Raw genomic sequence first — 25,922 nt, 5'->3', positions numbered from 1 at the left:
CTCGATCCAAGTTCGCCAAAGTATTGTCGATGGAGATGGTCCACGAAGACACCATGGCTAGCCACGAAAATCAGACTTCGGTGTCGCTCGTCGTCGAAGGAAGGAAGGGTGCGACTTGACTTGCAAGTGGTGCCTGCCTTCGTTCCCTTCCATCGACCCCCTGTCGCCTTTTTAGGAAGGGGGTAGGCAGGGAAGGGGCCGGGGGTGAGCACCGTGGTCCGTGGCTAACACACCCCCGGCACTCAAGGGGCGTGGAAGGCGGCACCCGACCGTGGGCCACCTTCCATCTCGTGGAGTCCACCTTGTCCACCTCCTCACACCGTGACCCTCACCACACCCAGCAGACCCAGCAGCAGCGCAGCGGCCCCCATTTACCCATCCCCCCAGCAGAATGCGAATTGCCCATATCCTCTAGCCATGTCTCTCCACCTGGGCCTTCGGCCGTCTGATTCCTACACTCCGTTGCGTTGACAGCGTCCGCCCCCCTTTTTTTTCCCCGCTTATGCAAAAACATGAAAAAAAGCCAATTTTACGCTGTGACGCGCATTTCTCTGCATCGCACGCAAAACGCGTCAAAGTCATCACCAACACCTCAATTGCCGTCAATCACTATAGTCCCAGTAGTATTCAAACGTATAACTACACGATAGAGACATAAGGTGTGTATTTCATGCTTCCGTAGCAGTCAATCTACCCATCGAGGCATTGCCAACCCAGCTAGTCACCTCATCCCCATACCATTCGACCAACAAAAGGTCTATTTTCGTCATGAGAGATCAAGATGACATTTGCTGAGGAACAGAAGAAGAGACCTGCTGTATGACTTTATATATCTACTCAGCATACGGTTTGTATGGCTCTGAGTAATATATAAGCATACCAAGGGGCTTGATACGGTTCTTCAGAGCAAATGCTTTGGCAGTCAACAGGATTAATGACTCTCCTGATAGCTCAGCTTGTTCACGATATTGAGCAAGAGTCTACTGCTGTATAGATTGTGCCCTGTTACTTACAGTTTGCCGCTGGTCAGTACATGTCCGTGGTTTATTATATCAGATACATCGAGAAAGACGCCGGGCGACGACGACGATACAATGGCGCCCAGAATATCGAATCTACAGCTATCGACGATCGCGATGATACTGCCATTCGAAGACCAAAAGACCCACGAGCTGGCAAGTATCGTTGGCTGTACCGAACGAACGATTCGACGACATAGATCACGACGTAATATCACTGGCGAAGTGCAGAGATATAAGAGGTGCCGCCAGAGTCGACAAAAGATGGAAATATGGCATCGTACAGAGCTTCTTGAACTACTGCAGTACCGCAGCGATCTATCTCTTGAAGAGATGCAAGATTTCCTATTTGAAGCCTTCGAGATCCAGATCAGTCGTTCTGCAATCAGTCGACAGTTAAACTCAGCTGGCTGGACGAACAAGAAGTCCAAGATTATTGCTGCTCAGCGAAGTGACGAACTACGATACGAGTACTTGTACCGTATACGACGATATCGCCCCGACCAGCTGGTATTCGTCGACGAATCCGGCGTCAATAAGGATACTGGGATACGGAGGACTGGATGGGCGCCGAAAGGGCTTGCTGCGTTTCGAACTGCAGAGATTGATCGGTTTCAGAACTCTCGCGTACAGATCCTGCCAGCCCTCACGTTGAGCGGTATCCTACACTTGACTACGTATTATGGTACGACTGACGGCGATGGGTTCTTTCGTTGGCTACAGGAGTGCCTTATCCCGAAATGTGGGCGTTTTCCAGAGCCAAACTCTGTCATCGTTATGGATAACCTCTCCTGCCATCGTATACCTGAAATCGAGGGTTTATGCCGGGTATCAGGTGTCCATCTCGAGTTTCTGCCTCCGTATTCACCAGACTTCAACCCCATCGAAGAGTACTTCGGCGATCTAAAGCGATACATCAGGAAGACGTATTCGAAGTGGAACAACGATGAGAATGACACTCGGGATTTCATGGAATATCTACGTGACTGCGCTATGGAGATTGGGTATCGTCTACCCCAGATCGAGGGCCATTTCCGCCATTCGTTCGTCAACTTTGATGGGACAGAGCATATATTTGACGATATCGAACTATAAAAGGGAGGATTTGCTGCCAATATTGAACATCAGCAAGCAATCCAAATTTTCATCGTGCGTTCGCGCGCAATAGATCTTAATCGTGTCGTCATATGATGGTCAATCATCAAATCCATGATTGTAGCCAACAAGATTGCCAAAAGGTTAGCCACAAGCGCACCAGAACACAAAAAATATACCGTCGTCCATTGTTTTCGTCGGTAGCTACGTATACATATCAATTTTGCCTGTATAACGGCTGAAACGCGTTGTTGATGCTTGTGACGATGATTTGTGATGATGACACGTCATCACGATCAGAGACTTCAACCATAGTCAGAGACTTCAACTGCCCCTAACCAGTATCGGGATGGACCGAAGTGTATTGTTTGCAGATCCAAAATAACAGTAATTCTATTGCTTTTATACGTATAGAGCGGCAGTGTTGAATCTACGGCTATGGGTAGACTTTTCCGTGGTTGAACACGTCATGCAAAAAAATCGCGCATACAGTCAAACTTCACACCACTCTTGCTGTATCACTCTTCTTCGTTATCCTCCTCCGAGTAATACGTCTCTGTTGACGACGTATCACTCGAGATTTCAATCTGATTGTCCTCATCGCCTTGCTCGATTTCGTCTTGTTCGATCTGTAACTGCGTGGGCAGCATCTGCGACGCTGACAGCAGTGGTGACGAAACGAAACCAAAGAGTTCCGAAACGCCTACAAAGTTAGCCATATTCGACAGTAAACAGCTCTATATACACTCACCACGTCGACCAACTTCAACTGGCGTACCACGGATCTCTTGCTCGATGGATTGACGTGGCACTAGGGCGTCGATATGTCGGGATGACCCCAACTCGCCTGAAACTAGCGCCGCAGAGTTTTCAACTGGCGCCGCCGCCGTCCCTCCTGGCAATCCAGCGTATATTCTTGTATAAACATCTCCTTCTGACTCTCGATGGTTTGAATGAAGTTCAGAGTGAGATACCACGTCGGAGAGGGCGTCAGACTGCCCTCCGTAGTAGGCGCTGTTGTCTATGAAGGATTTGATCGAGTTCCTGACATCTTCGGTAAGATCTTGAGTAAAACCCTGTTCAGTAAACCAAATATCTGGTAACTTGCGAATTGCCCGCAAGCTACTGTCTACTGATCGCAGTTTCTGTAGCTTCTTTCTGAACCCTTCGTCGACGTTATATCGCTTGCCGCGGACGGATATAAACCACTTGATGAAGCTGGCCACTTGATCTAGAGCTTTTCGAGGCGAATCCGGTACCACTGGCGAGGACGAACGAATCGGGAGTGCGATACTTGGTTGACGAGTGCTTGGAAGGTTCAATGGCGGAAGAGTTGGCAACGAATACTGTGAGATGTTCGCATATGGCCAATATGCCGGCGGCGGCGGCGCCGGCGGCGGCAGCTGTACGTATGGGTTAGGATATTGAAGATGACGATCTGGCGCCCCCGCGTTGCCGTATATATTGACGATGGCGTTGCTGTTGGCGTTGGTTAGGCCAGATCTTGACCCTGATGATGGAAGTGCGGCATTTTCAGCCTTCTCTTCCGTCATCACTGTCGTCTCCTGGTTATCATCAACCTCCACGATATTCTTACTTCTCTTGCCCTGGCGTTTCTGATCCTCTATAAACTGGTCGTGAAGAATCTCACCAAGCAGTTCTTTAGGTGGTTCCATATTGTCAACGCCAGCCTGTCCAGTCATAATAGCCTTCGCCCACTTCTCTATATGGTGAGATTTGATCTTGTAGTGCTTCTGGCCTAGTATATAGCACCAGTTGAACTTCTCGTCGCCCGAACTATTCTTACATCTCTGGTACTCTGGGCAGATGTGCGTACGGAGAAGTTGTCTGTGCATACCCTCCTTCCGACGCTCGACGTTTGCAGGATCGTTAGCCTCACGATCGATCGCCTCTTGCATGCCGGCTGAAACGCCTGCTCGGCCACCTTTTCGAGGCGTTCGTACGCCAGTCACTATACCACCAGAGATTGGTACGGCGCTGTATTGCCACTTGACGGTGAGGTGGACTTCACCCCTCTCTTCAGCTTGTTCAAGAGAGGGGACAATATCAACCCATGGAATACTTGGCCAAGTGACCCCTCCAGTAGACGGATAGACCCGAGTGAAGATTGGTGTTGGTTTAGATGCGTTGGTGGGCTTCCTCCAAGCAACGACAACAGCGATATTGGCCTTCTTCACAATATACGAGTGAGCCACTTCTGCCTCAAGTTGGGCGCCGCTGTCTGCCTCCCAGTCTCTACTATTCGCATCTAATACAGGAGCAATACTGAATCTGTTATACGCGATGCTCTCGATGGTTAGATCGAGAACAGGTAAACCGTTACCCTTGAGCGCTGGGCCACGGGTAACCTGGATTTGTAGCAGAGTTGGTTCCTCGTTACCCATATCGTCCTCCTCTTCAAATACATCGTGGAACGACATAAACGTATCATCAGCGCTATGGCGAGGGGCCGTAGGCGTATCGTCCGCAAATCGAGTGGTTTGACGAGGGGTTGGGTTAACTGGGGTCGAGTCTGGTCGAAACGGTGGCATCGACGAAGGCAGAGTACTTCGGAGCCGGATCGTATGCGGCGGATCCTTCTTTCGCTTCCTCTGCGTTGTCGTTGCTTTTTGGCGAGAGGACGCTTTTGGAGCTCTTCGTGATGACGGAGGGGCTATAAGTACACGCTTTCTTCGCGATGTAGACTCAGCCGCCACCAAATCATTAGTCTCGGGTCCAGCCTCGGCGACGATAACCTCCTCGGCGGCCTCCTCGGCGGCCTCTTCGGCGGCGGCAGCCCGGCGAGCCCTCTCGGCGGGCGTAACGATCCTGATCGACGGCGAGGCAGAGCGTTGAGGAGGATCTCTGGCGGCGTCCTGTGCCAGTTGTTGTATACGTCGTTGTTTCCGCGTACCGTTGGCGATGGGTGACGGACGATGCCCAGAAGGGTCATCATCCGCCTGCCGAGCCGCGCGGCGGCGTTTAGGAGGCATCACGATGCCCTCAGATAATGAGATTCAATAGAAATAGATCAATTGAAGCCATCAGAATAGGTCAATTGCCGTACTACGAATATCTACGTGGCGTTGGGCAAATTTTCATGTATATACAGGGATTATGCGTGCGTAATTTCGGCAAAAAGGGGGGGCGGACGCTGTCAACGCAACGGAGTGTACCTAAGACCCTCACTCCCGGTGCTCTTTCTGCATCACTTCCATTCCAGTCTCTCTTCTCCCCTCCTTCCCTCCCCCTCCATCCGTCACCTTCACGGGGTCTCTGACAGTCACTCTCTTACTCGCTCGCCGCCGCTCGCTCGCTCTCACTCTCTTTTTTGATCTCGTGGCTTGCTCTCCAGCTCGTCGCCCTCAGCCATTCTTTTTTTCCCTCCTCCCGAAATACCGACTTGCGGATCCCGCTCCTTTCTTGGCTTCAAGTCCCTGCTGCCTTTTGCAGGTCTTGCACGTTCATTTCTCTTGGACCCCGTTTGTGTGTGTGTGTTGATCGCATTCGTTTCTTGACTCGACTTTTTTGCAAAAAAGACAGCCGTTGCTGATCGACTTCGAGACTACCTTCTTGTGGTATTATCGGTTTTTTCCCAGCCTCCGGTTCCTCGCGCGGCTTCGATCCCAGGTTCCATTCCCGCCCGGCCAGTGTCATCGCCAGACATCGTCTTACACGAACCCCCGACAGCGTCATATCGCAAACCGCCTCACGCCAAGTCGCCCGACGTCAACCTCGAACTGCGTAAAACGGTCACTCGTATCAAGCGTAGATTGTAAAAGAGGAGGACTCATCGAACTCGTAAACCCGCTCCGCTAGATTCTACCGCCAAAACGACGCATCGCGCATCCCGTCTTAGACGTACTCCCGCACCGACCCGCCTCACCGAAAAGCGACTCCTTGCTCTCACCACCACTCAATTTAGGACTCTGACTGAGGTGCTGGGCATCAAACGCCGGAATTCCAATTTGGTTCTGTGCCTGCAAGACAAGAACGTAAAAGTCGCATCTCCGTAGCGTCGAAGTCAACCGCCTCTTATTGGACAATATTGAGGTCAAGCCATCACCAACCTCACCGACGACGCACCTTCCACCATCATCATCAAAACAACAAACCCACGTCACGTGCTAGGAAAAAAAATCAGTCACTGAAAATCAGAATCTCTTTCGTCAAGAAGGTTCTGATTCACTCCTAACAGTGTCAAAGAAGCAACAAAGTGTGTTGTCGACTCGTTGAGGAAGGTCCAAAAAAGGAAGGCTCGGTGAACACCCACGACCTACCTCCTTCCATCAACAGCTTCATTCACCACCACGACCGCCCTTTAGCGCCTCGCTTAGCCCCACACACCCGCCCTTCTTCGATCTCACGCCGACCTGGTGCCTCTCAACTCTCCCACCTCTCTCTCGCGTCAACAACTTTCTCCTCCGCCTTCACAAAAACAACCCACAACACCTCAACCGAAAGATCACCAAGTATCGTTTGCGCGCCTCGACCTTTGCGAGGTTCGTTCTTTTCTGCACTCCAACTGGACTTTGGAACCAGGACTCTCATTCAATATTTTATTGTCTAAGAGACCTTTGGTTGCTCAGGTAGCGATTTCAGACTCTTTCCAACCGGCAAGTTTCCACATCGCATACTCACCCTCCTTTTTCCTTTTGGAACCCAACGACCCTCTGTCGCATCGGCATACCTTACTTTGATACCCCATCTTTCGTATCATCATTTCTTACCCCCCTTACTTTATCTCTGATACCCTTCATCAACCACTTCAAATCAGTCAAGATGAAGTTCAGCGCAATCCAGCTTTCCGTCTCGGTTGGCGCCTTGCTCGTCAGCTCCGTTGACGCCTTCTGGCGCATGGAGTGCCAGGGCCGTGTCGGTCTCGCTCGTGTTGACCCTCTCATGAACCCTGGCGAGGCTGCCACTCACGTCCACGCCATTCACGGCTCCAGCGGTATGATTCCCCCTTTGCCTTGCTTGGTACATGGACTAACACAAAGACAGGCATCTCGCCCTCTGCTGACTTCGCTGCCCTCACCGGCGCTGACTGCACCTCGTGCCGTGTCACCCAGGACAAGTCCGCCTACTGGACTCCTGCTCTCTACTTCCAGGACTCTGCCACTGGCGAGTTCGAGATTGTCGAGCAAGTCGGCGGAATGCTTGCGTAAGTCCTGCAATCCTACAACTGTCAACTGAGCGCCTCATGCTAACATGGACAGGTATTATCTTCTTAATGGAAAGAATATCAAGGCATTCCCGCCTGGCTTCCGCATGGTTGCTGGCGACACTGACCGTCGCAACTACACCGCTGGTGACCCTTCTCAGCCCGACCCCCAGAAGTCTGAGTGGGCCGCGCTTGGCCAGACCAAGCAGTCCGTCCTCGAGCAGCGCGCTGTCGGCTTCAACTGCCTCAACTACGCTCGCGCTCCTGAGGGCACTCTATACCGCCACTTCCTGCCCGACAAGGCCTACCTCGATGCCAACTGCGCCAACGGTGTGCGTTTCGAGATGATGTTCCCTTCTTGCTGGAACGGCAAGGATCTCGATTCTACTGACCACAAGTCCCACATGGCCTACCCTGACCTTGTCATTGACGGCACTTGCCCCGAGGGCTTCGAGACCTCCACCCCCAACCTGCTGTACGAGACCATCTGGAACACCTACGCCTTCAAGGACCGTGCCGGTCGCTTCGTCATTGCCAACGGTGACACCCAGGGCTACGGATACCACGGCGACTTCATGTCCGGCTGGGATGAGGACTTCCTCCAGGAGGCCGTTGACACCTGCACCAACGGCTCTGGTCGCATTGAGGACTGCGCCATCTTTGACCTTCAGACTGAGGCTCAGGTCAAGCAGTGCCACATGAGCATTCCCTCCATCCTCTCCTCTGAGAACGTCACTGGCCCCGACACTGCCCTTCCCGGCAATGTTCCCATCACCTTCGGTGACGGCTCCTCTGAGGGCGGCTCTGGCGGCTCTGCCAGCTCTTCTATCAAGCCCACTGCCATCATCACTCCCACCGTCCCTGTCCTCACTTATACACCCGGCAAGACTGCTACCGCCAACCCTCTTCCCGGCCAGGTCTTCCACGAGAGCGGCAAGGCTGGCTACGGCACTGCCTCTGGAGTCGCTGCCGAGGCTGCTTCCTCGGAGGCTCCCGCTACCAGCGCCCCCGAGCAGACGCCCACTCCCATCTTCGAGTCCATCACCTCGGCTCCCACCTCGACCCCCAAGTTCGTGTCCACTCAGACCATCACGAACGGCCACACCGTGTCGATCATCTACTGGGAGGAGGAGATTGTCTACGTCACCGAGTACGACGACATCACGACCACTCAGACGGTCACGGCGACTCCCACGTCTCCTGCCATGCGTGCTCGTCACCTTCACCACCACCGTCGCCACCACTTCTAAGTGGTTTCGTTGCTTTCTCGATTTTCCGGGACTCTCGTCTCCATTTCGGTTATGGGTTGCGAAAAAAATTAGGGTTTGGGATCGCGTTTGTGCAGGACAAGCATCAGGATGCAACGTCCGTTTCTCCTCAGCAAAAGGAACCCTTACCACGGAAATGATTTGGCTCCCCATTGGTTTTCCCGTATCTTGCTCATGGAAACCTTTTGTTGTTGTCTGGACATTATGAGCAGACGCATCTTTTTTCTGGAGGTAGTTAGCAAGGTATGGGCATGGTATGGCCTGCGTCATGAGATATGGTGATCATTAGGCGGCAAATCATCAAGTTCAGGTTCTTGCATTTTCTGTTTTTCTTCTCGGTGGACGTTCGTGAGCTGCGCGTAGTCGGGGACCGTCGTCGTAGCCATTGACTGGCGGTGTTTGTGGTTTGCTTTTCGCTTTTGCTTTCGTAACGACTCAGTGCATCATCATCATCATCATCATCCTGTAGGCGTTTTATGTCTGAGAGATACCTCTTGTTCAGTGTCGTTTGAAAATATTCCCATTCACGGCATCCACCTGACCATATACCCGCGTAGAGACTGTTGATCCCCTTATGCCCGCTCTGTGATGATCCGACTTTTACACCATCTCATGGTTCCCCGCACTTGATTCCCCTCTCCCGCCATTCCGACAAGCGACGTCGTCGAGCCAAGCATCAGGACGTTTACTCCGCCGCTTTTCCGCCATGACCTAGACCGCTTCCGGATCGCTCAACGGCCATGCAGTTTGGCCTGCAGTAGTTTTTCCTTCTAATCGAATCACACAACGCCATTCCCGACGCCATGGGAGCGGGCCGTTTTATTATCTTGTACGTCGTCGGACGCAAACCCCGCTGCAGCTTTCTTGGTGAACGTATCTGACGGCTGACGCTTTTTGGCCTTTAACTACGTTGCGTGACGTGCAGCCTCCAACCCCGCATCGCACCCCCCCCATCTTTCCTCGGACGGCGATCCTCCGCGCATCTGGCTTGGGCCGCTGATGGCGTTGCATTTCTCCTGGGTCGCCCACCAACAATTGACGTTTGTTTCCTTTCCCCTCATCGGATGAACTGGAGCTGCCCGCGAGTTCGGTCGTCGATATCGAGGACCCCTCACCGTAACCCTTCTTGATCCCAGTACCCTGGTTCAGCACACTGGGGGGGAGCAGCAATCAGACAACACAATGGGCCGAGAGGTGATGTCAAAGGTCACTGGGGTGGTGGTGTTCTTGTTCATTGCGGGGATGGTGGCACGACAATGGGACTGGGACGGTTTTGGGGTATGTTGCATTCTGTTCCCTTGGCATTGAAGCTATTCACGCAGGTCGCTTGATGAGGGGACTGGCGGTGGGTTATATGAAGAACCCATCCTCACCCTCCCCTCTACCTTCATCCCACCGGCGCAGTCCTCTCTTCTTCCTGACGAGGCCCTTCTGTGTTCACCAGCACTTACAAACCAATAACACAGACCTGCCCCTCCTCCCCTCTAAGGATGCGCGCCCAAAAGGTCATCCTCCCCCTCGCCGCCACGGGCCCCGCCAGCGCGCTCGTCTCGCGCGACGGCGTGACGGGCCGCCTGCCCGCGCTGGGCTGGAGCTCGTGGAACGAGTTCGGGTGCGACATCAACGAGACGGTCTTCGTGGGCGTCGCGCAGCTGATGGTGGACCTCGGGCTGAAGGACCTAGGGTACGAGTACGTCAACATCGACGACTGCTGGAGCGACAAGGAGCTCCGGCGGGATAACGTGACCAAGGAGATTGTGGTGGACGCGGAGAAGTTCCCGCTGGGGATGAAGCATATGGTTGATCGGATTCATGACATGGGGTTGAAGGTTGGGATTTACAGCGATGCTGGTGAGTTCTTTTCTTGTCCCCCGGTCTCTTTCAACGGAGGTGGTGAGGGGCAGTTTGGAGGGGTTGTCTTGACGCGGTACGCGGTGTGAGGAGGGGTGTAAGTGAGGCTCTGGGAAGGAGGGAATGCTGCGATGGCTAGTGTTTCGGATGTGACGACGAGCTGATGGCTGATGACATACTCCTTGCAGGGACGTCCACGTGTGGAGGGTATGAGGGATCGCTAGGCTACGAGGAAATCGACGCCGCGACGTTTGCGAAATGGGGCATCGACTGTGAGTTTCTCCCCCTCCGTCATATCCAACAACCCCCCTTCTCCCTCTGCCCACGATCTCAACCCCCCTTGCACCAGATCCTCCCTCCCCAGAACGTCTCACTCTGTGACAATCTTCAGCCGCACACATCACCTCTAACACACCCACAGACCTCAAGTACGACAACTGCAACGTCCCCGAATCCTGGTTCGACGAGTGGAAATACGTGCCCGAGCTCTGGCTCGGCGGCCCGCCGAACGAGAACCAAGACAACGGCGACCCGGTCAACTCCAAGACGGGCCTGCCCGCGCCGGCCGGCTACGACTGGTCGACCTCCCAGACCGCAGAGCGCTACCGCCGCATGCGCGACGCGCTGCTCGCGCAGGACCGCACGATCGAGTACTCCCTCTGCGCGTGGGGCCACGCGCACGTCGAGGCCTGGGGCAACGAGACGGGCCACAGCTGGCGCATGTGGGGGGACATCTACCCGGAGTGGCTGGGCCAGCACCAGTGGTCGTGGGGCCTGATGCCGATCCTGAACCACGCGGCGTTTTGGTCGTCGGCGCAGGTCAACGGGTTCTGGGGCCACGGCGACTGGGACATGCTCGAGGTCGGGAACGGCAATCTGACGCTGGCGGAGAGCCGGAGCCACTTTGCGTTCTGGGCGGCGCTGAAGAGCCCGCTGATCATCGGCACGCGGCTGGACGGGATCGCGCCCGAGGTGCTGGAGATTTTGGTCAACAAGGAGCTGGTGGCGTTTAACCAGGACGGCGTGTTTGGGCAGGCGGCGCAGCCGTACAAGTGGGGGGTGAACCCTGACGGGACGTGGAACATCACGCACCCGGCGGAGTTCTGGGCCGGGGAGAGCGTGGAGGGGACGCATGTGTTTGTGCTCAATACGCTGGAGGGGACGGAGGAGAAGACGGTGGTGTTCGGCGAGGTGCCGGGGCTGGAGGCCGGGAAGAAGTACGCGGTGCACGACATGTGGACGGGCAAGGATCTGGGCGTGTTCGAGGACGAGGTAACGGTTGAGATTGGCAGTCACGATACGGCGGCGCTGAGGATCAATGAGGTGCAGTGCAAGAAGAGGTCTTTGGGCCGGGCGATGAAGTGGTTGTAGAGTGGGAGATCACATGCGAAGATGAAGCCGGGCGGGAGCTGGATGCAAGGGGGAGCGGCAAGGCCAGATCGTAATAAACCCCCAAGAAACCCGACCATCAAAGCAAAAAGGTTGTCTAATCCATTGAAGAAAGACGGCAAAACATAAATAGTAAACGAAGAGTGTGTCGTCCTTGCCCAAGAAAGGTCGTTGTTTACCGCCCCAAGCCAAGAGCAATGTCAGCTCATCTCACACAGATGACATCGAGCCGCGCCCGCATGCCAGCACCCGGCGAGGCTATTCCCAAAACCAGTGACCGCCACCCAGCCCGGACCGCGAATTCATATTGCATCACGTTCTTGTCGGCCTCCCGCGGTTCCGAGCGTTCTAAGACTTTTCCAAGTTGTGGTAGCTGGTCTTGCGGGGGGGCGGGCAGGCTGTTTTTTTTCTGCCCTCCTCCCCGTCCCCATCCCTCTATTGGAATGCATTCCCCAGGACAACTCACTGGAAACGCATTCCAGACAAGACTGATTAGACTGAGACCACCACTTCATCTCTCTTTTTGGGGATCTGATGTCAAAACATGGAAAGAAAGACCTACCATCGAACCAGCCAGCCTGTCACGGGTGCTGGAAGGTGTATTTTCTCTGGGAGAAATGCAAACCCAGCCATCTTTCATTTCATGGGGCGGCCTGGAAAGCGAACAACAACACAGCAGCATCTTGTGATTGCATCCCCTCCTCTATGCTGCCTGACCTTCTTGGAGGGTTAGACCGTTTTGCCCATTCTTTTGACTCTGTTTACACACCGTTATCTGAATTTCCTTTCTCTCTGTAGTTTTTCCCCATCCTTTTCCAATTTGGACTTCTATCATACATCGACCGAGAAACAAATTGTACTTGTGGGAGAGAAGTAGGGGAACGCCAAACCAGCCAGTGCCGAATCATGAGAATCCTCTTCGCAGCCTCATCACCTCTTCACCAACTCTGACCCTCTCCGGATTCTCTCGCCAAGGGGCGTAAAAGCCTCCAACACCACAAAACCTTGACGCCAGATACCCACGAAACGGCGTTCGCACAATGACATCCCTCCTCCCCCGCGAAGACGCCCCGGGCACGACAACCCAACCGGCAGCGCCCACCGCCTCCTCAACCGCCACCAGCGGCATGACCCTCCCGCTCCTCCTCGCAATAGCAATAGGCGGCGGCGTCCTCCTCTTCATCTGCCTCGCCTTCCTCCTCATCGCCCTCGCAGGCCGCCGCCACCGCGCCGCCGCCGCCGCCCGCTCAGACAACAGCAACAGCAACCCCAACTCGGCCTCGTGCTCGCCGCGTACAGACGCAGAATGCGGCGCCTCAGAAGCCGGGGACCGGTCCCCGCGCACGCCAAGCCCGCGCCCGCGCCGCCTCACGAAAGCGAAGCCGGGAAGCCGCGACGGCAGAAGCCGGTCGTATATGGACATGGCCGAGATCCAGCACCAGCGGCGGCAGCACCAGCACCGGTCCCTGGCGTCCATCATCGGCCTCCCGCGGAGCAAGACGTTCAGCGTGTTCGGGACGACGTCGGATGCAGAGGGCGGGCAGCAGCGCGGCGGGCATCTGCGGAGGAATAACAGCTGGATCGACGAGGACGCCATCCACGGGCCGAGGGTGCAGAAGGACGACCGCCGGCTGAGTATTCGGGACAGCTTCATCTTGCGGACGCCCACGCTGCCGGACTTTTCGACGTTTAAGGAGGAGGAGGCGTTTGCGAGCGAGCTGGGCGGCGACGGCGGCGGCGGTGGCCAGTACGCGATCACGCAGCCGCGGCCAGTGAGTCTGCCCGCGCCAAGGGGCAACCCGCCTCGGATCCCGCTGCCGAGGACGGCCTCGTACGAGCTCGCAGAGAGATTGGCTGCCGCCGCGAGGGGCGGTCCCCCTGTGCCGGCTCCGTCTCCTCAGGGCCCGCGGCCGGCGCCACTCCCAAGGCTGCGCCATAAGACGACCGAGTCTGATTTGGCGGAGATCCTGCGGTCGACGGAGGAGAGGTTGATGAATGGAACGCCGAGCAACAGTCGGCCTGCGACGCGGCAGAGGGCGAATTCGGCGTCGGCGGGGTCGAGCGTCAGGACGCCGAGGGGGTCGCCCACGAAAGGGGGATCGCCCACAAAGTCGGGGTCACCAGTGAAGATGCTGGGGTCGACAACGGGATCGCCTGTCAGGATGGTTCCGCGGTCGGTATCGGGGTCTCCTGTGAGGATGGCATCGGGTTCGCCTGTCAGGATGGCGCCGCGGTCAGTATCGGGGTCGCCGATAAGGATGGTGCCGCATTCGCCGACGAAGCCGTCTTCGCCGATCAAGTTTGAGTCGTCGCCGGAGAGGAGCGTTGTAATCCATCACGTCGGACAGGCGTTGGATGCGAGCGCGCAGCAGCAACTTCAGCATCAATTGCAACAACAGCAAATCCAGCAACAGCAATTCCGGCAGAGTTTGCATCAACAACAAATGCAGCAACAGCTACAACTGCAGCAACTGCAACGCCAACAGCAGAGGACGCGCACCCCGAGTCCGCACAAGAGGATGGTTGCGCCGGTGTTGGTACAGACACCGGTCCACAACCACCGCCGCAACACCTCGCAGTCGTCAGCAGTCTCGGACGCAGATAGCTTGTTCGGAGAGACGACGCCAGAGGTTGAGCACGTATTGCCCACGGGGCTGTCAAGTCCCAGTCGACGGTCCGATCACGAGTCTCCCGGTAACAAAGGGGAAAAGGCGGAGGATCGGTGCATGTCGATGGCCTCACTCGGGAGCAATGCGTCCTCGTCGCTGTCGACGCTGTACAGCGTCAACGAGCCGGAGGACGACAGCAAGACGGGCGGCCAGGGCGGCGGCATAATACGGGGCCGGAAGCCGAAGGGGCTGACGATTGACACGGCCATCTGTGATCCGTTCATCTCGCCACCCATTGTGCCGCCGAGGAGCCCGAAGCGGCAGTCCTCGAGCCTGCCTCCCCTCCGCCGCATGTCGCCACCGGAAGACAAGGTGCTGATCGAGCCCCCTTTCAATTCCAGATCGGCGAGCAACTCGCCTGTACCCAGACCGTTGGATGTTGTGAAGCGGAATAGCGTGGTGGATAGAGACGGCGGCCGGCTATCGATGATGTTGCCCTCGGACGACTTCGCCCCGTCGCCGGAGACGATCCGCCCCAAGAGCGTCGCGTCGATGAAGCCCGTCTTCCTGGTCTCCAGCACGAGCGTGGCCAGCATGAAGGCTAGCCCCGGAACCTCTCCTGAAGATAACAATCGCCGCCCCGAGATGCCGAATAAGAGGGCCACCTTTGGCCAGAAGCCCGTCTTTCCGCCGCCTCTCAACCTGCGACCGGGTCATGGATCGCCTAATCGCGACGCGCTGGCGATGGGCAGCGCTGGGGGCGGCTTCACAATTGCCGGTACATCCCCTACCCTTCGCTCGACAGCGAGAGACTCCCTTGACAGTCGCGGCTCGCACTCACCCACGCGCCGACCTCTCCCCAGCCCAGAACTCCCCAGCGAGGCGAGACACGGCTCACCCACGCCAGGACGGTATAAGCGCCGCGGCATGGCCAGCAGCCCCATCCGAGAGCGCATGCAGTCACGCCAACCAGCAAACCCAAGGGACAACCGTACCGACAAGGTCATCCCGAGCACCTCGTGCCCGTCCATTGTGCTCAATAGCAACTCCTCCTCGGCGAACAGCTCGCCGAAGCGCGGCTCCTTCCAACACCGGGACTTCGCCGTGATGGGGCTGCAGTCGACGGTAGCACAACTGCGGCGCATGAACAGCCAGATGAGCACCCTCAGCGCGGGCTCCTCCGTCTCGGATCCAGACAGCCCGACGCTGCCCAACTTCCGCGGGGGCGGCTTCAGCCCGGATCGCAGCAACAGCCGCATCAGCAAGATTGGGCGGCAGAACTACCTGTCGCTGGGCCTGAGCCAGAGCCAGAAGGCCAAGCGGAACCCGCGCGGGGCGTCGATCAAGGGCGCGAGGAACTCCATCGCCGTGATTAGGAGCCGGCCTGGCGGTAGTGGGAGGTTGGATGAGCTGAAGGCGGCGGTGGAGGAGAAGGAGAATGAGAACGACGAGGAGGAGGATGCGGCGCGGCCGAATAGTATCATCAGGGGGCCCAGACCGCTTAACCCGACACCGAGGAGCGCGGTAAGGGGAGCAGCGCGGGCGAGTACGGGAACGTTGGAGAGTCCCACGAGGAGGGCCTGGATTGACGCAGAGGAGAAGGTTGACAAGGGAAAGCAGAAGAATGAAGAGGACAGCGGAGGATCGAGGCTGAAGGTGATGGAGGTGTCTCCGAGGAAGATATCCGACGGATTGGCCGGGCCCAGCAGGAGCGGCTCTAACTTGAGGATTTGATGGCCTCGTTCTTTCTTTTGTATTTTTCTAACTGTAACCATCATTTTCAGGGACAGCGGGCGTCGTTTCTGGTGTTGAGATCGGACACATTACGGAACGAGATATACCTACACAAGTATTAGTATAATTTAAATGGCACAATCACTCTGATCAAATTACCCAACGAGACCTAGCCTCGGCGGTTCACAGTACGCCGTGGAATCATCATAACAGCTGGAGCAAGAGAACTTTGAGAAAATGAATTTCCTACCTCATACTGAGTCCAGGTCCCGATGTTTTGGTATCATGCCGCCTCTAACCACCTCCACTGCACAAACACACTCCCTCTATGGCTCATCCACGCGCGGCCGCTTGTTCTCGGGATCGTCGTGGCCGTTCACACCGCCGCCGTTGACCTCATCGTGGCCTCTGACCCTTCCCGCGCCCTCCCCAAGCTCACCGCCCTCCTCGCCATTCTGCCCGCCGATCCAGTTCCCATCCGCGTCAAAGTGCAAGTGCACGTTCTCCGCCGTGATCCAGCCCCCGCTGCCCGGGAACGAAGGCGGCAGCCCGCCATCCGCCGCGCCGTGCAGCACACCCGTGTACCCCTCCACGGGCTCGTGATCGCCCTCGAAGATAATGCGCCCGCCAGCGTCGTCGTCCATCTCCTCGTCCTCATCGGCCGGGTCCGGGTGCAGATCCGAGCACGTCGAGATCGCTTCGTAGAATTTTTGCACGTCCGCTTGCGCGCCGTCCGTCAGGCCCGGGACGATGGTCAGGTCGACCGTGTCGTAGTCGTCGTCGCCGTCGCCGTCGCCGCCGTCCGCGAGCTGGAGCTGCATCCAGATGGCCTGGAGCGGCTTGTCGTCGGCGATGGTGCCGACCGCCTTGACGGCGTGGATGGAGATGGCGGGGTACGAGATGCCGACACCTGCTCCTGCCGCTGACGAGAAGATGATGAATTGCCTGGCATCCACACGTCAGCTTCATCTCTCCTCCGACCTCAATTGAGTGTCCCAAGTAGTCGAATAGCTTACTCTGAAGTAACAAAGACCGACACAGTCTGCTCGACCAGCTCCTCTCCAGCATCCCTCAACGTCGCGCCTTCGGGGGCGCTCGCAGCAGTGGAGCCATCCGCCGGGAACACGACGGCCAGGCCGCCCTTTTGCGACGCGGGAACCCACGCCCTGGCGGCCTCAAGGTGGGAATGCAACACTGCCTTCTCGGGTGTGAAGGACTGCGGGGTCTGCGACTCCCACTCCTCGATCGGGGTGTAATCCGCGACCGCAGGCGGCGTGCGGATGGTGACCGGCAGCATGTTGACGGCTTTCCGGATTTGTGTTAAATCGATGTTGGACCCTTTCAACGGCGACATGGTGGGGTTGGCGTTGGAGGGAAACACAGCTTTCTGGCAGAGGGAAGCTCTTATCGCTATCAGCACGTGACTGTATCGAGACCTTGTCGGAGATGATGTAATCTAGAAGGAGGAAAGAGGGAAGGCGGTGAGATGCTTGTGCGGTATGCTGAGGAATACGTACCTCTTCTCCATGCTCGGAGGGGCCTGAGCTCTCCACACCACACCGACCTCTCCGCCTTGTCGGTGCCGTCGCGGGGACGACAGTAACCACCAACACCACACAGACACTCCACGAATCTCTTGCAGGTCTCAGGCACAAGAAGCCGCGACGCAAGACCACATGCTTCTCTCCCAAAGCTGACCCCGTCCCTCATAACGGCTTCTTCCTCATAAAAATTGGACTCTCGCTTCTACAACTGAACCAAAAGGAAAGCTGCCTACCCATTGCCCATCATGTACAGCAATCGTAAGCCACCCTTCTCCCTCCATCGCCAACACCATCACCACTAACACAAACCCCCAGGCTCCCACCCCCTCCTCGAGCAGGTCCCCCTGACAGTCTCCCCCTTCATCTCCCTCCCGACCGCCACAACCCTCTCCTACAACTACAAAGCGATGCCCTCCGCCCTGCCGCCCTCCGCAACCGGCATACCCGCCGCTGGCCCCGACGACTCCGGCAACCCAAACCCGCAACCCGCCGACGCCAGCACCAAGCCCAAATACGTCGTCTCGCAGTCCGGCCACGCCGCCCACCCGGACGACATCATCGCCTCCTGCCGTGCGCTGCAGGCGCACATCGAGAAGATGCAGGCGGACGCCGAGCGCGACCTGCGCGAACTCGAGGAGCGCATCCAGGCGCGCGAGCTCGCCGAGAAGAGGCGCGTGGCGCCGGGCTGGCTTGACAGCGACGCGCGGCTGCTCGAGCCGGAGCGCGCGGGCGGCGAGGAGCTGCAGGATGCGCAGACGATGGCGGCGGGGCAGGCGGGCGCGAGCGAGATGCCGGTGAATGACCAGGGCGCGGAGCTAGATCGGGTGTTTGGCGGGTTGAGTATGAAGTGACACAACCAGGCGATGACGAGGTGTGGAGTGCTTCTGCGGTTGGCGATGTGTGAAATTCAGGTTTGGCGTTATTCTTGGGTGTTATGGGGGGCAATATGGGCTGTTGATATGAGGCCCTTTTGGCGGATATTTGATTCACGTTTCATGGTCGGCTGCAGACGCCAGCTTGACATATAAGCATTGCTTTACTTTTGATTTCTAACGAGGGTTGCTCGGCTTGTTCTGCCGGGACCTCCGTAGTGTGGTAGAGACAACACCGAGATGTTCCCCCTCTTTCCGCCGTATGCTTACTCTTCTATCCACCTTTGTCGTTGCATAGTATATTTCAACAGATGTTCATGTGTGAGAGGTATATCTGGCCTCATGGTCTTGCCAGAGTAAGAGGACCTAAGAAGTCGGCCGGAATTTGACGATGTGACCTTACTGGCTGGACATTAAATGCCATAACATAATTACACACGAATCAATGGACCTGACGGCAAGAAGATGCCTTGCAAGGAACGAGGGCTTTCAATTTCGTATGTGGCTGACTTTTTTGGGGGGATTTACAGAATGCTGCGGTGTAGACTGTCACAGCCGGGTACAACAGGTAGCTCAAGTGTTCAAGGTGTATCTGTGCTGACCGAGGAAAAAAAAAAAAATAGTGATTACCACCTGATGTGTACTTCAAGGCTTCAGAGCAGAAAATTTAATGACGCGAATAAGCCTTGAGGTATTTGATAAGAATAATTACTCATTAGATCATGCTAGAAATTATTTACAGAAGAATTTCATGACTGATTCCTTGCTGTGCAAGCGCGCCTATTCCCGATCAAAGTCGAAGCTTGTCTCGGACTTCCTGGTCCACTGGTGCACCAACCGATCGCCGGAGCGCTTCTTCTCACGGAACAACGCCTCGGTCATGTACTTGTACAACCAGATGTTTGCACCGTTGTACGCAATGCTATGGTCGCTGTCGGTGAAGGAGAGCCAGTTCATCTTGTCGTTGGGCACGCCGGCGCTGACCAGCAGATCAATCAGCGCTGCGGCGTTCTGGTAGTGCACGTTGTCATCGCCGGTGCCGTGGAGGATGGTGAACTCGCCGGCAATGTTCTTGAAGCCGGCAGGGTTGCGGACGGCCGTCTCGTTGTAGCCCTCCTCGTTCTCGCCCAGGCTCTTCATGTAGCGCTCCGTGTAGACCGAGTCGTAGAAGCGCCAGTCGCTGACGGGCGCGACGATGAGCGCGTGGGAGAAGACGCCGGAGTCTTGCTCGACCACCTTTGCCGAGAGGTATCCGCCGTATGACCAGCCAAAGATGCCAATCTTGCCGGCGTCGACGAAGGAGTTCTTGGATGCCAGCTGCTCGGCGGCCCAGATCTGGTCGAGGGGCTCGAGGCGGCCGAGGTGGCCGGCGACGAGGGACCGGTAGGCGCGGCCCTTGTAGCCTGTGCCGCGGTTGTCGACGGTGTAGGTGATGTACTCGAGCTCGGGGTCCGAGGAGATAAAGGCCGACCAGCTGATGGTCTGGTATCGCTTCGTGACTTGCTGCGAGCCGGGGCCGCCGTAGGGGGTGAAGAGGACGGGGTACTTCTTGGAGGGGTCAAAGTTGGCGGGGAGACGCTGCATCACGTTCAGGCTGTATCCGTCGGGGTGGGTGAGCTCGAAGTAGGTGATGTTGGGCAGCTTATACTCCTTGAGGCGCGCGACGAGGGCGTCGTTGCTGGTGATGGTGCGGATGGGCTCGGTGGAGTTGACGGCGTACAGCTCCTGGTAGGGAACATTGGGACCCTGGTAGCTGAGGATGTAGTAGCCGCCCGAGGCAGAGAAGGAAGCGCTCCACATGCCGTCGACCTTGTCGTCAACGAGCGCCTTCTTGGTGCCCGCAGGATAAGACACGGAGTAGAGGTGACGCTCGGTGCTGTGGTGCTCGGTGGATTGGTAGTAGACGAGTTGTCGCTCGGTATCAATCTTGACCACAGCCACGACCTCCCACTCGCCGCTGGTCAGAGGGATGGCGTCGCCGCCCTTGACGGGGTACAGGTACAGGTGATTCCAGCCAGTATGGTCGGACAGATCGAGGTAGTACGCGTCGGTGGTGTTCTGCAGGGGGCCGATGTACTCAATGGCCAGGTTGTTGTCCAGCCAGCCGTCGGAACCGTCGCGTTCGCGGATAGTCTGGGATGCGTAGCCATCGACATCGACACGAACAACCTTCGCTTGCTCCTGAACTCGATTGAAGGCGCGGTAGACGAAGCTGGTGTGGTTCTTCGTAACCCACTTCAACTCACCGACAACGAGGTCGTCAGCGGGGAACGCGTCGATGGTGACGGGAGTCGACTTCTCACTGCCGACCTCCAGCACGGTCAGCTGGACGGTCGGGTTCGTGCTGCCGACCTTGGGGTAGCGAAGGTCCAGCTCCTTAGGGTACGGGGGAGCAATCTTCTGGTTGTCCATGTAGTAGGGGATGGTGAAGGTCTCGACGCCGGTCTCGTTGAAGCTCAGGTAGGCAACGTACTCTCCGTCGGGGGAGAACCACAGAGTGCTGCGACCACCGAAGATCTCCTCCTCGTAGACCCAGTCGGGGACTCCGTGGAACAAATCCGGGCCACCATCGTTGGTGATTTGAGAGACGGTGCCGTTCTTGCTGAGGTATAGGTTGTTGCCGCGAACAAATGCCTGCAGTCGTGTAAGCTGGGAGGTTGCAAGACCGTGCTCAATTGGCCGAAACTTACAATGGCGTCGCCAACAGGTGCGAATTCAGCGTATTGGACATCTCCGAGCGCTTCGGGCAGCAGAGGCTGGAGGGCGCCGGACTCGACGTCCAAAATGGAGTAGTCCGCAAAGTACGAGTAGCGGTACTGCTTGGTGTAGTTTGTGGCGAACAGCACCTTCTTCAGGTCCGGGCGGATCCAGTACTCATGTACACCAGCGGGGAACTTGTCGGCAGACACAAAGGTTTTGTTATCGCCTGAAATGATGTCCACGATAACAAGGCCGGCGTCGTCCTGTTCAATGTAGCGGCCGTCGTCGGTCCCGGAGAGCCAGCTGACGGAGCGGGCGCTGGCGCCGAAGCGGGGAGAGACGACGGTCTCGTTCCAGGTGACAATCTTGTCGCCGCCGCCGGAGGGCTGGTGGGGCTCGCGGTCAATGGCGGTCGCGACGCCCACGAGAAGAGCGGTGGCTGCCGCGACGGCGTTGAGGAGACGCGCCATTGCTGTCTGCGGTGCTTCGTTCTGTGCGGAGGAGAAGCGGCGCGAATAGGGTCGAGGAGGTTGGCGGGGAAGGGGAGCGAGAAGCGGAAGAGTTCGAAAGGAAGACGGGTCACGTAGAAAAGCAACCCTGGGGCTTTATAGCTTCCCGGACGATGATTGACGAGAACCCGGACGGCAGGTGCAGCGGTCGTGCGATTGAACGGGAGCATTCGCAATGGTGCGCATCAGGCAGGTCGCATTGCCCGCTGCTGGTGCTGCCGCTGCTGCTTCACGAGGATTAATGGAGTTTGGCGGTCCAACTGGCGGTCGCAGCAGCACAGGTTCATGGCGATGCATGTCGTGCTCGGAGTGCCAAGACGACTTAAGATTGGAGCTTCGCAGCTTCAATGACGGTTGTTGGTCTCGGCAGCGACTGTGAGTGGTTCGTTTGGTCAAGAAAAGGTTGGCTGGGGGCATGGAAGCAAGCTGCAAAAGAACCCGGCCCGGCGGACTACTCCCAGCGTCCATAACGACCTGCCAAAGTTGGTCTGATAATCCAGCTCCCAAGACTTTGTTGTAAATTGGATTTTGGAAGTACCGCAGAGTAAACAGCAGGAGATTCAATCATTCGCTGCTGGGGATGCGGCATCGGGGCAAGAAGACGCAGAAAACACGAGCACGCGAAGAAGAGCCAAGTTGCCAAGACCAAACACCGCGAAGCTGCAGTGGGCAAAATGACCCAGTTCGATGCCGCTTCGGGAAGGTTGCACCTCGAACGGAGCGGACGGGCGGGGACCGCTGCATACCAAAATGGGTACGTACAAGTACTCTGTACTCACTCTGCAGTGGTGAGAGGAACTGACTGTGTGTCGTAGTATTGCTAGTGAAGGTGCACGCGTACACTACATACGGGAGGAAAGGAATAAGAAATACCAAAGGGCGGGCAGTGGCATCACATTGGAATGCGGGCAGCCCGGTCTCCCCCACCGAGCGAGCGATCGAGTGTTGCACTGCCGGCGGCACTTTTCATTTAGTGTTCCATCTTGCCTACCTTACCTTCAGTACCTTCACTACCCTAAGCAACCTTAGTGTGAGGGAGAGTTGCGGGTACTCAAAGTAAGGTATGTAGGTTGCTGATGCAAGGCACTGAGTTTATCGCGTGGTCGACGGGCATTTCAGATGGTGCAACCATTGAGTGACTGGAGTCTGGAAACTGGGGACATGCAAGCACTCACTCTCCAGTCACACCGAGTCTTTTCACTCACACTTTACTTACTACTTACTAGGTGCTGTGCTCTCATCAGATGAGGGGCATCTCATCTCACTCCATGATATGATGTGAGAGCTGATATGAGCGTATGTAAGTACCTAGTATCCGTATGTACCCCCCAGCTTAGGAATCCAATGAACGTACCCCATGTTATCTCACCTTTCTTTAGAAATAAGTGGCCAGAATTAAGACATCGTTGGCTCGAGGCTTGCTTGCACGTTTGCTGGCACAGTCTGTTCTTGGAATTCTCGCCGGCCGCCGAGGCTAAGCGTCTTCAGTCCCCCCCTACCTTACCTTTTGCCTTACCTCAAGGTACCTTGTCATGCTTGTGTAGGTGAGTGTGGTGAGTGAGGACGGTGGCCCCCGCCCAGCCGGAAGACCAGCGGATGCTCCCCGGCCCGCCAATGGAGCGTTTCCCCCGCTGGTATCGTGCCGTGCCACCTGCCCGCCGGACTTAGTGTCAGATCGGTGCGTGTTCGGCACCTCGGGGCTCTTTAAGCCGCCAGCATTGACTTTTGAGGTTTTGAAGGCAGCCCCCGTCATTGGCCGCCCACCTACCCGAACTCATTCACGCCTGCCCTTCCCCGTACTGGCGCCTCTCACCTCTCACCTCTCACCTCTCACCTCTCACCTTCGGTGTGCGCGACATCAGACACACCACGCCATGCATCACCTCGCTTCCTCACAGCTGGCAGCCATGCTTTCCACCACTCTCATCAGCCGTTCGACTTGATCATGCCACGCGGGTCAAAACGTCGCTGAACCGTCAGAATGCGAGCAATCCTCACTCAACCAACTGAGACACACTCAGCCACCCCTCAACGTTGTCAAAATCAATGCAGAGATGGGTGTTCAGCTAACCAGGGACCACCACCCAGAGACAAGGGACATTCCACAAAAGAAATACCGCCCTAGCGGCAGTAGGAATATCTCCCGCAGTTCACCTACCCTCACTCATATCACCACACACACTTCAATAGTTGTGAACCCTGGCTGCGCATCCACAAATCGACAACAACATTCGCCTCCCCGTACCCCCCGGCCGGCCCTGCGTGTCCCCGAGATGGGCCCCCGCCCAACAATAAATTAAATCAAGAAGAAGAGTAACATCAGAGATCGCCCGCGACTCACCGGAATTCCTCATAGGGCCCGCCCCCCTCAAAGACACGACCAACACAACCTTACTCCGTACAGAAAACCACAGAACGTCCACTGGTGATCCTCCAATCCCTCACCCCTGGTAGAGCACTCCAGGCCCTGTTGTCTCATTCCCGTGTCTTACGTCACCAACTGAAAGGACAAAAAAGGCCCATCGATGAGATGTGACAACAATCCCACCCACGCTCTAAACCCGTCCGGGGGGATTGAACAGCCATCGACAGCAACGACCCGATCTCCCGCCTGCATATTCCCCCAAGCCCATTCTCGATTGGATTCTCGATTGGGGGTGGAGCACTTGCCTTGACCATCTCTTGAGTGCTCACATATTTCCGGCGGGGATCAGGATCCAAGAGAAGACTACCGTGCCATCAGATGGGGCAAGCTCTGCGGACGGAGGAATTCTGCTGGCATCCCCTGCATATAGGGGTATTTTTGCAAAAGAACTCTGCATCGGGCCAGCCTTGCTAATCCAGGGTTCTGCCGAATGATACCCGATACGGGAAGATCTAGGCATGGCAAGGACAAGAAGGACGGCGAGGAAGAAGAAAAGAACGAGTCCAAACAAAATGGCAACATCACACGGTGATCCCGCTAAGGGCCGTAGCATCCCGCATCCTGTCAGATATCAGATGTGAGCAAAATCAGAACCAGCTGCGGGACGAGACGACGCGCCCTTGTGCCCATACCACCAATCACCTCCCGCCTAGTGTCATGCATCCTGCCCACCGACCGATTTGGCAGACACCTCGACACTGACCATGGCGCTTCGTGATATCATCTTACGCCCGCCTCACTTTGCCAGCCAGCCAGCCATTTCCCCAAACGCCCCCCAAGAGCCAAAACCAACAGTCCACGGTCATATGATCGGTGTCAAGGCGACAGGGTGAGACAGTCGACGACATACCATCACAAGCCCAGGACCAAAGGAAACAGTTGCTGGAGGATCTAGCCCCGTGGGGGGCAGGGGGAGGAAGGGTAGTAGTAGCGTCGTTGGCGATATGCCATCACTGCGCCTTCTTGGGACTCTGTTGCGAGAGCGACAAAGTCTCACACCCGGGACTCGGGGGGAGTTGAAAGGAACACGTTAGCCACCCCCTGGGCAAAGATCCTTTCCCTCCCCCGAACGTATTCCTCCTTTTCCATTATCAACCCTCGGGTCTGCATGCCAATGTCGCAGTTTCCGTCTGCCTGGTAAATTAAACCCTTCAAGCACCCGTCAAACCCCATCCAGCAGCACATCTTGCCTGTCACAGAACAGTCAAATCGAAGGAAAAAGCATCTTGGATACTACCCCTCCTCAACAACCATGATCCCACCGCATGGGATGGAACATTACATTGTTTCCAATCACAGTTGACGATTGCCTAATGCTTCTCTATTCACCGAGTTGTCAAAGGTAAGGCGAGAACCAAAGAAGACACAAAGAAAAGAAAAAACAAAGTTCACCTCTTATTCCCGGAGTCTTTGATCCGAGTTACACTCGACGTGGTTCACCATACTGACTGAACTGTTCGAAGCTCAGACTCTCTGTCCTGCAGTGAATCAACTACATTCGGGCCTCCTACGAAGAGCTTTCTTATTTGAGAAGAGTTGTGGAATGCTTGGGAGGAGGGGGGAGAACCAACCGATCTGTATCTCCATCCTTGCCTCGCCCCTGACCACTTCACCGCACGCACGCCCCCCAAACGACGAAGAAGACAAAAACCCAGAGAAAGTCCGCAACTCGAGATATCCCAAAATCCTCCAACTTACACGCAAATTCTCTCAACTCCTTTTTCTTCCCCCCCCACGGTCATC

General features: G+C 56.4%; 7 protein-coding genes across 7 annotated transcripts; 5 read left to right on the top strand and 2 right to left on the bottom strand.

The window, feature by feature from the left end:
• Positions 1–1,283: 1,283 nt before the first annotated feature.
• Positions 1,284–2,114, top strand: CGCS363_v005600 (uncharacterized protein; the record flags this gene model as incomplete). The annotated part of the gene is made up of 1 exon (XM_036637449.1): positions 1,284–2,114. The coding sequence occupies one exon, from the start codon at positions 1,284–1,286 to the stop codon at positions 2,112–2,114; it is 831 nt and encodes a 276-aa protein (XP_036497341.1).
• A 4,782-nt stretch (positions 2,115–6,896) lies between these two features.
• On the top strand, positions 6,897–8,528 carry CGCS363_v005599 (uncharacterized protein; the record flags this gene model as incomplete). Its single annotated transcript, XM_036637448.1, has 3 exons — positions 6,897–7,068; positions 7,119–7,278; positions 7,334–8,528. 3 exons carry the CDS (start codon positions 6,897–6,899, stop codon positions 8,526–8,528), a joined length of 1,527 nt encoding a protein of 508 aa, XP_036497438.1.
• A 1,508-nt stretch (positions 8,529–10,036) lies between these two features.
• Positions 10,037–11,768, top strand: aglB (putative alpha-galactosidase B; the record flags this gene model as incomplete). The annotated part of the gene is made up of 3 exons (XM_036637447.1): positions 10,037–10,397; positions 10,586–10,669; positions 10,819–11,768. 3 exons carry the CDS (start codon positions 10,037–10,039, stop codon positions 11,766–11,768), a joined length of 1,395 nt encoding a protein of 464 aa, XP_036497439.1.
• Positions 11,769–12,826: 1,058 nt separating this feature from the next.
• Positions 12,827–16,129, top strand: CGCS363_v005597 (uncharacterized protein; the record flags this gene model as incomplete). The annotated part of the gene is made up of 1 exon (XM_036637446.1): positions 12,827–16,129. The coding sequence occupies one exon, from the start codon at positions 12,827–12,829 to the stop codon at positions 16,127–16,129; it is 3,303 nt and encodes a 1,100-aa protein (XP_036497713.1).
• A 326-nt stretch (positions 16,130–16,455) lies between these two features.
• CGCS363_v005596 (Uncharacterized protein) lies at positions 16,456–17,483 on the bottom strand (the record flags this gene model as incomplete). Its single annotated transcript, XM_036637445.1, has 2 exons — positions 16,456–17,074; positions 17,146–17,483. 2 exons carry the CDS (start codon positions 17,481–17,483, stop codon positions 16,456–16,458), a joined length of 957 nt encoding a protein of 318 aa, XP_036497714.1.
• Positions 17,484–18,080: 597 nt separating this feature from the next.
• On the top strand, positions 18,081–18,524 carry CGCS363_v005595 (uncharacterized protein; the record flags this gene model as incomplete). The annotated part of the gene is made up of 1 exon (XM_036637444.1): positions 18,081–18,524. The coding sequence occupies one exon, from the start codon at positions 18,081–18,083 to the stop codon at positions 18,522–18,524; it is 444 nt and encodes a 147-aa protein (XP_036497715.1).
• An 801-nt stretch (positions 18,525–19,325) lies between these two features.
• dpp4 (putative dipeptidyl peptidase 4) lies at positions 19,326–21,715 on the bottom strand (the record flags this gene model as incomplete). The annotated part of the gene is made up of 2 exons (XM_036637443.1): positions 19,326–21,179; positions 21,236–21,715. The coding sequence occupies 2 exons, from the start codon at positions 21,713–21,715 to the stop codon at positions 19,326–19,328; spliced, it is 2,334 nt and encodes a 777-aa protein (XP_036497716.1).
• Positions 21,716–25,922: the final 4,207 nt, after the last annotated feature.

This window comes from Colletotrichum siamense, assembly GCF_013390195.1.
Source record: "Colletotrichum siamense strain Cg363 chromosome Unknown KSG_Cg363_contig03, whole genome shotgun sequence".
NCBI classification, from domain to species: Eukaryota; Fungi; Ascomycota; class Sordariomycetes; order Glomerellales; family Glomerellaceae; genus Colletotrichum; species Colletotrichum siamense.
This window is presented reverse-complemented; position numbering and strand designations above follow the sequence as displayed.